Consider the following 15,193-nt stretch of genomic DNA (forward strand, 5'->3'; position numbering starts at 1 on the left):
CACTGCGACGGGGACGGGACAGGCGGGCACACTGCGACGGGGACGGGACAGACGGGCACACTGCGACGGGGACGGGACAGACGGGCACACTGCGACGGGGGGGGACACAGACGGGCCCACTGCGACGGGGACGGGACAGACGGGCACACTGCGACGGGGGGGGACACAGACGGGCACACTGCGACGGGGGGGACACAGACGGGCACACTGCGACGGGGGGGACACAGACGGGCACACTGCGACGGGGGGGACACAGACGGGCACACTGCGACGGGGGGGAGACACACAGACGGGCACACTACGACGGGGGGGGACACACAGACGGGCACACTGCGACGAGGGGGACACACAGACGGGCACACTGCGACGGGGGACGGGACAGGCGGGCACACTGCGACGGGGGGACACAGGCGGGCACACTGCGACGGGGGACGGGGCAGACGGGCACACTGCGACGGGGGGACACAGGCGGGCACACTGCGACGGGGGACACACAGACGGGCACACTGCGACGGGGGACGGGACAGACGGGCACACTGCGACGGGGGACGGGACAGGCGGGCACACTGCGACGGGGGACGGGACAGGCGGGCACACTGCAACGGGGGACGGGACAGGCGGGCACACTGCGACGGGGGACGGGACAGGCGGGCACACCGCGACGGGGGACGGGACAGGCGGGCACACTGCGACGGGGGACGGGACAGGCGGGCACACCGCGACGGGGGACGGGACAGGCGGGCACACTGCGACGGGGGACGGGACAGGCGGGCACAATGCGACGGGGGACGGGACAGGCGGGCACACTGCGACGGGGGACGGGACAGGCGGGCACACTGCGACAGGGGACGGGACAGGCGGGCACACTGCGACGGGGGACGGGACAGGCGGGCACACTGCGACGGGGGACAGGACAGGCGGGCACACTGCGACGGGGGACGGGACAGGCGGGCACACTGCGACGGACAGACGGACAGACGGGCACACTGCGACGGGGGACGGGACAGGCGGGCACACTGCGACGGGGGGGGGACAGGCGGGCACACTGCGACAGGGGGACACAGACGGGCACACTGCGATGGGGGACGGGACAGACGGGCACACTGCGACGGGGCAGGACAGGCGGGCACACTGCGATGGGGGACGGGACAGACGGGCACACTGCGACGGGGACAGGACAGGCAGGCACACTGCGACGGGGGACGGGACACATACGGGCACACTGTGACGGGGGACGGACAGGCGGGCACACTGCGACGGGGAACAGGCGGGCACACTGCGACGGGGGACGGGACAGGCGGGCACACTGCGACGGGGGACGGGACAGGCGGGCACACTGCGACGGGGGATGGGACAGGCGGGCACACTGCGACGGGGGGACACACAGGCGGGCACACTACGACGGGGGGTCTACACACAGACGGGCACACTGCGACGGGAGGGGACACAGACGGGCACACTGCGACGGGGACACTGCGACGGGGGGGGGACACAGACGGGCACACTGCGATGGGGGGGACACAGACGGGCACACTGCGACGGGGGGGGGGGACACACAGACGGGCAAACTGCGACGGGGGACACACAGACGGGCACACTGCGACGGGGGACGGGACAGACGGGCACACTGCGACGGGGGACGGGACAGACGGGCACACTGCGACGGGGGACGGGACAGACGGGCACACTGCGATGGGGGGGGGACACACAGACGGGCACACTGCGATGGGGGGACACACAGACGGGCACACTGCGACGGGGGGAGACACACAGACGGGCACACTGCGATGGGGGGAGACACAGACGGGCACACTGCGACGGGGGACGGGACAGGTGGGCACACTGCGACGGGGGACGGGACAGGCGGGCACACTGCGACGGAGGACGGGGACAGGCGGGCACACTACGACCGGGGACGGGACAGGCGGGAACACTGCGACGGAGGACGGGGACAGGCGGGCACACTGCGACGGGGGACGGGACAGACGGGCACACTGCGACGGGGGACGGGACAGGCGGGCACGCTGCGACGGGGGACGGGACAGGCGGGCACACTGCGACGGGGACGGGACAGGCGGGCACACTGCGACGGGGGACGGGACAGGCGGGCACACTGCGACGGGGACGGGACAGGCGGGCACACTGCGACGGGGGACGGGACAGGCGGGCACACTGCGACGGGGGACGCGGACAGGCGGGCACACTGCGACGGGGGACGGGGACAGGCGGGCACACTGCGACGGGGGACGGGGACAAGCGGGCACACTGCAACGGGGGGACAGACAGATGGGCACACTGCAACGGGGGGACGGACAGACTGGCACACTGCGACGGGGGGGAGACACACAGACGGGCACACAGACGGGCACACTGCGATGGGGGACGGGACAGGCGGGCACACTGCGACGGGGGACGGGACAGGCGGGCACACTGCGACGGAGGACGGGGACAGGCGGGCACACTGCGACCGGGGACGGGACAGGCGGGCACACTGCGACGGAGGACGGGGACAAGCGGGCACACTGCGACGGGGGACGGGACAGACGGGCACACTGCGACGGGGGACGGGACAGGCGGGCACGCTGCGACGGGGGACGGGACAGGCGGGCACGCTGCGACAGGGGGACGGACAGACGGGCACACTGCGACGGGGGGACGGACAGACGGGCACACTGCGACGGGGGGACGGACAGACGGGCACACTGCGACGGGGGGACGGACAGACGGGCACACTGCGACGAGGGGACGGACAGACTGGCACACTGCGACGGGGGGGAGACACACAGACGGGCACACAGACGGGCACACTGCGATGGGGGACGGGACAGGCGGGCACACTGCGACGGGGGACGGGACAGGCGGGCACACTGCGACGGAGGACGGGGACAGGCGGGCACACTGCGACCGGGGACGGGACAGGCGGGCACACTGCGACGGAGGACGGGGACAAGCGGGCACACTGCGACGGGGGACGGGACAGACGGGCACACTGCGACGGGGGACGGGACAGGCGGGCACGCTGCGACGGGGGACGGGACAGGCGGGCACGCTGCGACAGGGGGACGGACAGACGGGCACACTGCGACGGGGGGACGGACAGACGGGCACACTGCGACGGGGGGACGGACAGACGGGCACACTGCGACGGGGGGACGGACAGACGGGCACACTGCGACGGGGGGACGGACAGACGGGCACACTGCGACGAGGGGACGGACAGACTGGCACACTGCGACCGGGGACAGGCGGGCACACTGCGACGGGGGGGGGACAGGCGGGCACACTGCGACGGGGGGGGACAGGCGGGCACACTGCGACGGGGGGGGACAGGCGGGCACACTGCGACGGGGGGGGACAGGCGGGCACACTGCGACGGGGGGGACACAGGCGGGCACACTGCGACGGGGGACGGGACAGGCGGGCACACTGCGACGGGGGACGGGGACAGGCGGGCACACTGCGACGGGGGGGGGGATAGACTGGCACACTGTGATGGGGGACGGGACAGGCGGGCACAGTGCGACGGGGGGGACAGACTGGCACACTGCGACGGGGGACGGGACAGGCGGGCACGCTGCGACGGGGGACGGGACAGGCGGGCACGCTGCGACGGGGGACGGGACAGACGGGAACACTGCGACGGGGGGGACAGGCGGGCACACTGCGATGGGGGGGACAGGCGGGCACACTGCGACGGGGGGACGGGACAGGCGGGCACACTGCGATGGGGGGGGACAGGCGGGCACACTGCGACGGGGGACACAGGCGGGCACACTGCGACGGGGGAGGGACACAGGCGGGCACACTGCGACAGGGGGACGTGACAGACGGGCACACTGCGACGGGGGGATGGGACAGATGGGCACACTGCGACGGGGGACGGGGACACAGACGGGCACACTGCGACGGGGGACGGGACAGGCGGGCACACTGCGACGGGGGACGGGACAGGCGGGCACACTGCGACGGGGGACGGGACAGGCGGGCACACTGCGACGGGGGACGGGACAGACGGGCACACTGCGACGGGGGGGACAGGCGGGCACACTGCGACGGGGGGGACACAGGCGGGCACACTGCGACGGGGGGTACAGGCGGGCACACTGCGACGGGGGGTTACACAGGCAGGCACACTGCGACGGGGGGTTACACAGGCGGGCACACTGCAACGGGGGGGACAGGCGGGCACACTGCGACGGGGGGACAGGCGGACACACTGCGACGGGGGGGACAGGCGGGCACACTGCGACGGGGGGACAGGCGGGCACAATGCGACGGGGGGACAGGCGGGCACACTGCGACGGGGGGGGAGACAGTCGGGCACACTGCGACGGGGAGACAGTCGGGCACACTGCGACGGGGGGGACAGTCGGGCACACTGCGACGGGGGGGACAGGCGCGCACACTGCGACAGGGGGGACAGGCGGGCACACTGCGGGGGATATTGCGCCGCGGGGAGGGATATTGCTACGGGGGGGGGGATATTGCTACGGGGGGGGGGGATATTGCTACAGGGGGGGGATATTGCTACAGGGGGGGGGGGGATATTGCCACAGGGGGGGGGGGGATATTGCCACAGGGGGGGGATATTGCTACAGGGGGGGGATATTTGTACGTGCGGGGGATATTGCTAGGGGGGGATATTGCTACGGGGGGGATATTGCTACGGGGGGGATATTGCTACGGGGGGGGGGGGATATTGCTACAGGGGGGGGATATTGCTACAGGGGGGGGATATTGCTACAGGGGGGGGGATATTGCTACAGGGGGGGGGATATTGCTACAGGGGGGGATATTGCTACAGGGGGGGGATATTGCTACAGGGGAGGGGGATATTGCTACAGGGGAGGGGGGATATTGCTACAGGGGAGGGGGGATATTGCTACAGGGGAGGGGGGATATTGCTACAGGGGAGGGGGGATATTGCTACAGGGGAGGGGGGATATTGCTACAGGGGAGGGGGGATATTGCTACAGGGGGGGGGGATATTGCAACAGGGGGGGGGATATTGCTACATGGGGGGGATATTGCTACAGGGGGGGGATATTGCTACAGGGGGGGGATATTGCTACAGGGGGGGATATTGCTACAGGGGGGGATATTGCTACAGGGGAGGGGATATTGCTACAGGGGAGGGGGATATTGCTACAGGGGAGGGGATATTGCTACAGGGGAGGGGGATATTGCTACAGGGGAGGGGGGATATTGCTACAGGGGAGGGGGGATATTGCTACAGGGGAGGGGGGATATTGCTACAGGGGAGGGGGGATATTGCTAAGGGGAGGGGGGATATTGCTAAGGGGAGGGGGATATTGCTAAGGGGAGGGGGGATATTGCTACAGGGGGGGATATTGCTACAGGGGGGGGGATATTGCTACAGGGGGGGGGGATATTGCTACGGGGGGGGATATTGCTACAGGGGGGGGGATATTGCTACAGGGGGGGGATATTGCTACAGGGGGGGGGATATTGCTACAGGGGGGGGGGATATTGCTACAGGGGGGGGGGATATTGCTACAGGGGGGGGGATATTGCTACAGGGGGGGGGGGGGATATTGCTACAGGGGGGGGGATATTGCTACAGGGGGGGGGGATATTGCTACAGGGGGGGGGATATTGCTACAGGGGGGGGGATATTGCTACAGGGGGGGGGGATATTGCTACAGGGGGGGGGATATTGCTACAGGGGGGGGGATATTGCTACAGGGGGGGGGATATTGCTACAGGGGGGGGGGATATTGCTACAGGGGGGGGGATATTGCTACAGGGGGGGGGGATATTGCTACAGGGGGGGGGATATTGCTACAGGGGGGGGGGATATTGCTACAGGGGGGGGGGATATTGCTACAGGGGGGGGGGGATATTGCTACAGGGGGGGGGGGATATTGCTACAGGGGGGGGGGATATTGCTACAGGGGGGGGATATTGCTACAGGGGGGGGATATTGCTACAGGGGGGGGATATTGCTACAGGGGGGGGATATTGCTACAGGGGGGGGATATTGCTACAGGGGGGGATATTGCTACAGGGGGGGATATTGCTACAGGGGGGGGATATTGCTACAGAGGGGGGGATATTGCTACAGGGGGGGGGATATTGCTACAGGGGGGGATATTGCTACAGGGGGGGGATATTGCTACAGGGGAGGGGGATATTGCTACAGGGGAGGGGGGATATTGCTACAGGGGAGGGGGGATATTGCTACAGGGGAGGGGGGATATTGCTACAGGGGAGGGGGGGATATTGCTACAGGGGAGGGGGGATATTGCTACAGGGGAGGGGGGATATTGCTACAGGGGGGGGGATATTGCAACAGGGGGGGGGATATTGCTACATGGGGGGGATATTGCTACAGGGGGGGGATATTGCTACAGGGGGGGGATATTGCTACAGGGGGGGATATTGCTACAGGGGGGGATATTGCTACAGGGGAGGGGATATTGCTACAGGGGAGGGGGATATTGCTACAGGGGAGGGGATATTGCTACAGGGGAGGGGGATATTGCTACAGGGGAGGGGGGATATTGCTACAGGGGAGGGGGGATATTGCTACAGGGGAGGGGGGATATTGCTACAGGGGAGGGGGGATATTGCTAAGGGGAGGGGGGATATTGCTAAGGGGAGGGGGATATTGCTAAGGGGAGGGGGGATATTGCTACAGGGGGGGGATATTGCTACAGGGGGGGGGATATTGCTACAGGGGGGGGGGATATTGCTACGGGGGGGGATATTGCTACAGGGGGGGGGATATTGCTACAGGGGGGGGATATTGCTACAGGGGGGGGGATATTGCTACAGGGGGGGGGGATATTGCTACAGGGGGGGGGGATATTGCTACAGGGGGGGGGATATTGCTACAGGGGGGGGGGGATATTGCTACAGGGGGGGGATATTGCTACAGGGGGGGGGGATATTGCTACAGGGGGGGGGATATTGCTACAGGGGGGGGGATATTGCTACAGGGGGGGGGGATATTGCTACAGGGGGGGGGATATTGCTACAGGGGGGGGGATATTGCTACAGGGGGGGGGATATTGCTACAGGGGGGGGGGGATATTGCTACAGGGGGGGGGATATTGCTACAGGGGGGGGGGATATTGCTACAGGGGGGGGGATATTGCTACAGGGGGGGGGGATATTGCTACAGGGGGGGGGGATATTGCTACAGGGGGGGGGGGATATTGCTACAGGGGGGGGGGGGATATTGCTACAGGGGGGGGGGATATTGCTACAGGGGGGGGATATTGCTACAGGGGGGGGATATTGCTACAGGGGGGGGATATTGCTACAGGGGGGGGATATTGCTACAGGGGGGGGATATTGCTACAGGGGGGGATATTGCTACAGGGGGGGGATATTGCTACAGAGGGGGGGATATTGCTACAGAGGGGGGGATATTGCTACAGGGGGGGGGGATATTGCTACCGGGGGGCACGACTACATTGCGACCGGGGGGGCGACGACATTGCGACCGGGGGGCGACGACATTGCGACCGGGGGGGTGACGACATTGCGACCGGGGGGGGGGAGGGCCACAGCGTAGGAATGCCAAAAGATTGTCTTTTAGGGAGGGTTCTTTGTACAGTAAAAAAACATTAAATAGGGGATTTTGAGTTAGATTTTGCTGCAGAATAGAGGTACAGGACAGGGGAGTAGAGAAATACAAGTGTGAGGGGGAGGGAATATTGCGACGGGGGGAGGAAAAGTTTGCGAGTGGGGGGGGGGAATGTTTGCGAGTGGGGGGGGAAGGAAAAGGTTGCGAGTGGGGGGGGAGGAAAAGTTTGCGAGTGGGGGGGAGGAAAAGGTTGCGAGTGGGGGGGGGGGAAAGGTTGTGAGTGGGGGGGGGGGAAAGGTTGTGAGTGGGGGGGGAAAGGTTGCGAGTGGGGGGGGAAAGGTTGCGAGTGGGGGGGGGGAGGAAAAGGTTGCGAGTGGGGGGGGGAAAGTTTGCGAGTGGGGAGGAAAAGGTTGTGATTGGGGGGAGGAAAAGGTTGCGAGTGCGGGGGATGAAAAAGCTGCGAGAGCGCAAAAGAGCGAGAGCGCAAAAGAGCGAGAGCGCAAGAGCGAGAGCGCAAAAGAGCAAGAGCGCAAAAGAGCAAGAGCGCAAAAGAGACGCACGAGAAAAAGAGACGCACGAGAAAAAGAGACGCACGAGAAAAAGAGAGACGCACGAGAAAAAGAGAGACGCACGAGAAAAAGAGAGACGCACGAGAAAAAGAGAGGGAGAGAAAGAAAAAGAGAGCAAGAGAGAAAGAAACAGAGAGGAAGAGAGAGTCGTGGGGGGAACAGACAGATTTGTGGGGGCAGTTTGGGAAGAGTCTGACCCCCTCCCCCTCCCAATTGTTTTGAGACAAGAAAGGCCTCTTCTCTCCCTCCTCCTCTCCACCCTGGGTGAGGGCGAGAAGGAGGGGGAGAGGTGGAGAGGAGGAGAGGTGGAGAGGGGGATGGGTGGGAAAATTTTGAAAAGGGGATTGTTAGAGGGGAAAAAAACAGCAGTGTAGACGGAGCATAGAAACCTCATGTAATAGGGACACAAAGGGAAATCCTATAACCGGCCCTGCAAAATCCTATAGACGAATATGATTTTAACCAATCTTACAGGGAATCCTATAATATGTTTCTACTCCACACTACAGGTCATCCTATAACCAGCCCTATAGACGCCAACATAAAAACAGACTTCTTATCAATCTTACAGGGAATCCTATAAGCAACTCTATTAAACACTATTAAACTGCCGAACAGGGAATCCTATACCAACGCTACAGATTCCCATGTAAGAACATGATTCATAGCAATCTAACAAGGTATTTTACAAGCCGCCCTAGATAATACCCGTTTAAATGCCGCTTCTACGCAACATCACAGGGAAAACATAGAAGCATCCCAAAGTAATGCCCTATTAAATGCTGTTCTACACCACAGAATATGGAAATCATAGAAGCACCACTAAATAATACTCTATACATGTAACATGGAAACCCTTAAAGAGCCCTACACAATTCCATATAACAATATGCTTCTAAACAAAAATCAGAAAGAATTTTATCAAGAGCCCAAAATAAAACACTATTTAACACTGCTTGTGCTTGTAAACCATGAAACAGGCAGTCCTATAATCAATCCTACACAATGAAATATTACACAAACCTGCTACACCAACAGAGAATCCTTTAAGTAACCCTAAATGAAACACGTTATTTTAGCACCACATAAAATGAAAATCCTTTAGTCAGTCCCACACAATTCATCTGACACACATGCAACAAGCAATCCTTTACATTCCCATATAAGTTTACTGAATTGACATGAAATCATAGAATCTGCTCTACATAAAAAAAAAAAACTATTACACATAGCTTTTGCAGTACGGTGGAGCGAAAAAATCCTTTAACAATTCTACACAACTCTGTATAACATTTCTAACCCATAAAAATTGGGAATACTAGAAGTTGTACTAAATAAAACCCCAATGCATTTGAACTATGTAACAGGGAATTCCAAAAATTGTAAAACCCTATCAAACATGCATTTTAAACCACGGAACAGAGAGAATCCTATAACGCAAACCTACCCTATTCTAAACAGGGACAGCTATACCCAGCACACAGAAAACCCTATTACACTACTTTTGGACCATTTTAATGAACTATACATGCCCTACAAAATCATACATAACATGCTTCTATCTGATCAGGTCCTTCCACGTGTAAATGAGCCATCCTATATTTAAAAAAAAAATTAAAAAAATGATATATATATATATATATATATATATATATATATACATATATATACACACACATAATATATAATATATATCCTATCCTATATGAAGGTATAATGCAAAAATAAAAACCTTATAATGAAACAACCCATAATGCAAAAGCAACCCAAAGTCTATACATCCTACAACTGAAAAAACACACACACACAAAATATGTATGTATCCGTATATTAAAATATACTAGTGTTTCTAAAACAAAAGCACAAGAGACAGCACTCAGGGTCTATTGAATAAAGATTGATACAATGTATTCATAGATCTCCAATCAACGTTTCGGTCGTGTACAGTCCCTGCGTGTGTGTACTCTATACCTGCATGACCTAGTTTTACATAGTACTGTCAGTATGTATGTACACACACACAAAAAGATCACTTGTGAGCACATTCGCGTCTTAGGCTGCGTCCCCGCTAGCGCTGAGCGGGCGGCGCTTGCAGCGGTTACTTACATATAGATATATGCAAGTCCGCGGGAACAAGCTCACCCGCGCTCGGCGCTTAGAAAAACAAAAAAAATTATACTTTCCCGCGCGCTCAACTACCCGCAATGCCCCCCCCCAGCACACGTAAATTGCGGCAAAACAAATGTTTCGCCGCTGTCACGTGCGCTTACAGTAAGCGCGACACGCCGGCTTAGTCGCGATCGCTGGAAGTAACGTCCATTTGATTTTTCCAGCCACCGCAGCGTGACGTCACCGTCGTTGTTGCCATCAGTATAAGCGCAGCCTTAGGCTCCGGTTATAGTGCCGGCGACGTCAGGCCGCGATCGCTGGAAAAAATATCAGATTGACTTTGCTTCCAGCGATCTCGACCAAGCCGTCGACGCTGCGGCAAAAAAAATGTATTGCCGGCGTTGCGTGCGCTTATAGTAGGAGCGACGCGACGGCTAGGTTGCAATCGCTGAAAGTCACGCCAATTTAATTTTTTCAGCGACCGCAGCATGATGTCACCGTCGCCTCGCTGTCACTATAAGCGCAGCTTTAGAAAGGTCTGCAACCCTGCCTTTCACCATTATCACCTAACACACAGGGCTTCCACTGCCGCAAGGGATTCTGGGAAATGACATGCAAATGAGCACACCGTGTCACCTTTTGCACACACACACACACGCTCCTCGCTATCCGTCATTTCGTTTTACGATGGATTATCCAAGTGATCACAATGCATTCTGCGGAACGCATTATCCGACGTCGGAACGCACTATCCAACAGATCACAATGGATTTCGCGAAACGCATTATCCGATGCTTGTGCTGCTCACTAACATAGAATACGCAAGCCAACATTTTCACTATCCACCTGCAGTTTGCGGAACACATTCCTTCGGATAAGCAAGGACCATACACACATATATATATATATATATATATATATACACACATATACACACACACACACATATACAAGAATACTCAATACATCACGCAGATCTGTACTGGGGACCGCAGGCATTGAGATGATAAATGAAGGAATAACACAGGTAAATATCTCAAATCAGTGTATTGGTGAATCCATAAAGGGAGCCAAAGTTTTGCTCCTCAGAGGAACCTTCTTGGGGCTCGTCTCATACAGTGTGTGTGTGTGTGTGTGTGTGTGTATATATATATATACACACACACACACACACACACACACACACACACACACACACAACATCTAGTCTGATCACGTATGTATTATCTGTGTGTGTGTGTCAGTGTATACATACACCTGATATATATATATCACACACACCTGTAATAATATATATACGCACCTGTAACACACACACACACACAATATATATATATATATATATATATGCACCTGTTATAATATATAAACATACACATCTGCCAAATACCTACTGCATAAAAACTCATATACTGTATATATCACATATGTGTGTGTGTGTGTGTGTGTGTGTATGTGTGTGTATGTGTGTGTATGTCTGTACATACACACTGTGTCACTCACCGTGTGTTCCTCCTCGGTTTAGCAGCACAAGAGTGACCCACATGAGTCCACATAGCCCCGGCCGCCCCATGCTCTCCTCCCCGGGGGCCCCACGTCTCCTGATCCGCCCAACACTTCTCACTGCCCGGCTGCCTGAGCCACACTAAGCCGGGGGGAGAGCACCGGGAGCAGAGCGAAGGCTGAGACACGCCCACTATTACCAGCTCGGCCAATCACACCGCGGAATGGCGGGGAGAGGGTGGAACACACACCAATCAGGGCCGGGCAATCGAGCACCTGGCCACGCCTACTTAACAGCAAAACACACCCATACTCTCAACTCGAGCGCCTACACTGCAGCAAAGAGAGAGCAGGGGGCAGCAGAACGGGGTTCCAAGCCACGCCCAATCCCATGAGAGACAGCCAATCAGAGGCGTTACATAGCTAAGAAAACTCCGCCCACCCCAAGCCTTGCGGCAATTGTTATATAGAGTCCGAAGACAAGGCTGCGAGAGCAGGAGTGGCACGCCCACCGCTCACTCAGCCAATGAAAGCGGAGGCGAGTTAGGAATGTGGCAACATATGGGCGGGCAAAGCGGGACCTTAGAAATGAGGGCGTGGCCTGGAGAAGATTCCTGCACATGCACCACGTGGGCCGTGAGCACTATTGGCAGATACATAAATCTGTATATATATTGCAACACCTTCACATATATGGGTATACTCAATTATTTTCATGCATCCTCTGTCACTGTTCCTGCTTGCCTTATTAGCCATATAGCATCTTCTATGTGTACAACATAAATATATATATAAATATATATATACATAAGATGTATAATATATAGATATATAATCAAAAATGAAATGACAATACCGTTGTCTGTGTGTGTGTGTGTGTGTGTGTATATATCAACTGTAAATATTCCTGTATATTCATTTGCATGTCTTAGACAGGTCTGCAACCCTGTCTTTCACCATTATCACCCAGCACACAGCACTTCCACTGCAGCAAGGGATTCTGGGAAATGACATGCAAATGAGCACACAGTGCCACCTTTTATCTCAAGCTCACATTACATGAGCAACCCTTAATCCAATGCATGATGCTTTAGACACAGCTTTTAAGCAAGGGCTTGGGAGATGCAAAGCCAGTAAACCCACTCACAGACATGTTTCAACCTTGATGGGTATCATCAGTGTGAGGTTGGTTGCTGACATTTGCTCAAATGAGATAAGAGTCGGTAATCACCATACTTATTAAGGTTATGGTGGCTATATATAATATATATATATATATATATATAGCAAATAAAAAGATCACTTGTGAGCACATTCACATGCCTGTTGTACGCGGGGGAGGGGGAGGGGCATTGCGGGGAGTTGAGCGCGCGGGTAATCATAGATTTTTTGTTTACCTTAGTGCCAATCGCAGCTGAGCGTGTGCACGCGCACGAGCGAGCAGGGACTTACATATATCTATATATGTAAGTCTCCTCCGCAAGCGCCGCCCGCTCAGCGCAAGCGGGAACTTAGCCTTAGGCCTGGGACATAGCAGGTTCAGCTGCGCTGAGCCGCGTTCCTGCTCTGCCTCGCCTGCTCAAAATGGTGCCTTTTCCTGTCCTGGCAGTTGAGGCAGTGTGCGCGCTCTTGGGGCGGGGTGGAGGCGGAGCGGAGGCGTGTCAGGAGGCAGAGCGGGTGGCGAGGCTAGTCCCTCGCTCCCATTGGATGTGAGCGGTCACGTGACCGCTCCTCCGCTTCCCCGAGCAGCAAATTTTAAACTTGCCTGTCTCGGCAAAGTTTCTGAGCCTCCGCACGCATCCGCACGCATGCGGAAGGGGATACTATAGCCGCACTGATGACAGATGCAGGGGGTTAGTGCATCTGCTCAGCGCGGCTCAGCGAGGCTGAACCTACTATGTCCCAGGCCTTAGGCAGGTCTGCAACCCGGCCTTTCACCATTATCCCCAGCATACAGTGCTTCCACTGCAGCAAGGGATTCTGGGAAATGACATGCAAATGAGCACACAATGTGTCACCTTTTGTCTGAAAAACCATTGTTACATGGAGCCCATATAAGCTAATGCTTGCTGTTAACACAGCTTTAAAAGCACCGCATGGGAATCAGATGCAAAGCCAGGGAAACCATTCACAGACATGTTTCAACCATAATGGGTATCATCAGTGTGAAGTTGGTTGTACTGCTGGCCTTGCATTTTCAAGACTGCAGGTTTACCATCACATTTTAAGTTATAGTGGATGAAAAAGGCAACAAGAAACCTCCACCATATTGCATAGAGCAAATAAAAAGATCACTTGTGAGCACATTTCAGGCTAAAGGTGACTCGTGTGCTCATTTGCATGTCATTTCCCAGAATCCCTTGCTGCAGTGGAAGCACTGTATGCTGGGGATAATGGTGAAAGATATGGTTGCAGACCTGACTAAGACATGAATGTGCTCACAAGTGATATTTTTATTTGCTCTATGCAATACGATGGTGGTTTCTTGTTGCCTTTTTCACCCACCATAACTTAAAACGTACACACACACACGCTGCATCCATAGACATTTCTCCCGCGCGGAGGCTGAGGGAAAGCGGGTGCTTTCCCTCGCCATGGTTCGCCCGCCATCCGTGGGCGTGTCTGGGCGTGCCAATGACATCACAGAGCTGGTTGAGCGAACCGCTCACGTGATCGCCCTATCGCGTGAGAAATCAGTTTTAATTGATTTCTCGCGCATCGCGCGCCCCCTCCCGCCTCTGCGCGCCCGCACACTGCATGTACGCGAACACTGCCTTAAGGCAGTCTGTTTGCTCAGCGTGCGGACACGTCCATGCTGTCTGCCACAGTATGGATGCAGCCGAAGACAGATACACCCTGCTCTGTGTATGACACCCAGCATACATCACTCGTTACTTCTTTGCGTAGTCTGAAGCTTCTTCATTGTCTTCGTATTTCAGGTCCATGTTTCACATCCATATGTGTGAGCACGGGCACAACACACTGGTAGAAAACTTTCTTATTCCGGTACAGTGGAAGGTTGTCTTGTTTCTTCCAAATGCTCCATCTAATCTTCATTCTCCTCATAATTTCATTTTAAATGTTCCCATCTATTGATATTTGATGGCCAAGGTAGACATAAGTTTCCATTTCTTATTCTCTTCCATGTATTTCCATCTGTGCAGACTTGACACTTTTATTGAACATCACTTTGGACCTGCTGAGATGCATACGGAGACCCACATTCTTACTTGCTTTGTCGAGCTCTCTGTTTTTCCTCCTGGAGGTCTCCTGGTCAAAAATAATAATGTCACCTGCAAATCGTAGGTAACTCAAGTATTCACCATTTTATTTTGAGTCCTCCCACGCAACCCCCCCCCCCCCCCCAATTCAATGTTGTGGACAATTGTTCCAAGTGTTATTGTGAAAATCTTCGGTGACCTGATGTCTCCTTGTTGCAATCCCTTGCTAATCCCTA

The 15,193-nt window shown here is 56.7% G+C and overlaps 1 protein-coding gene across 1 annotated transcript in view; it reads right to left on the minus strand.

Annotated features, from left to right (window-relative positions):
• NOTCH3 (notch receptor 3) overlaps positions 1-11,884 on the minus strand; it is an 88,712-nt gene extending 76,828 nt beyond the window's left edge. The window contains exon 1 of the mRNA XM_075577283.1: positions 11,737-11,884. Within this exon, the coding sequence (XP_075433398.1) occupies positions 11,737-11,806 (70 nt within the window). The 5' untranslated portion in view covers positions 11,807-11,884. The remainder of the gene's footprint in view (positions 1-11,736) is intronic.
• Positions 11,885-15,193: the final 3,309 nt, after the last annotated feature.

This window comes from Ascaphus truei, chromosome 20 (assembly GCF_040206685.1).
Source record: "Ascaphus truei isolate aAscTru1 chromosome 20, aAscTru1.hap1, whole genome shotgun sequence".
Lineage (NCBI taxonomy): Eukaryota > Metazoa > Chordata > Amphibia > Anura > Ascaphidae > Ascaphus > Ascaphus truei.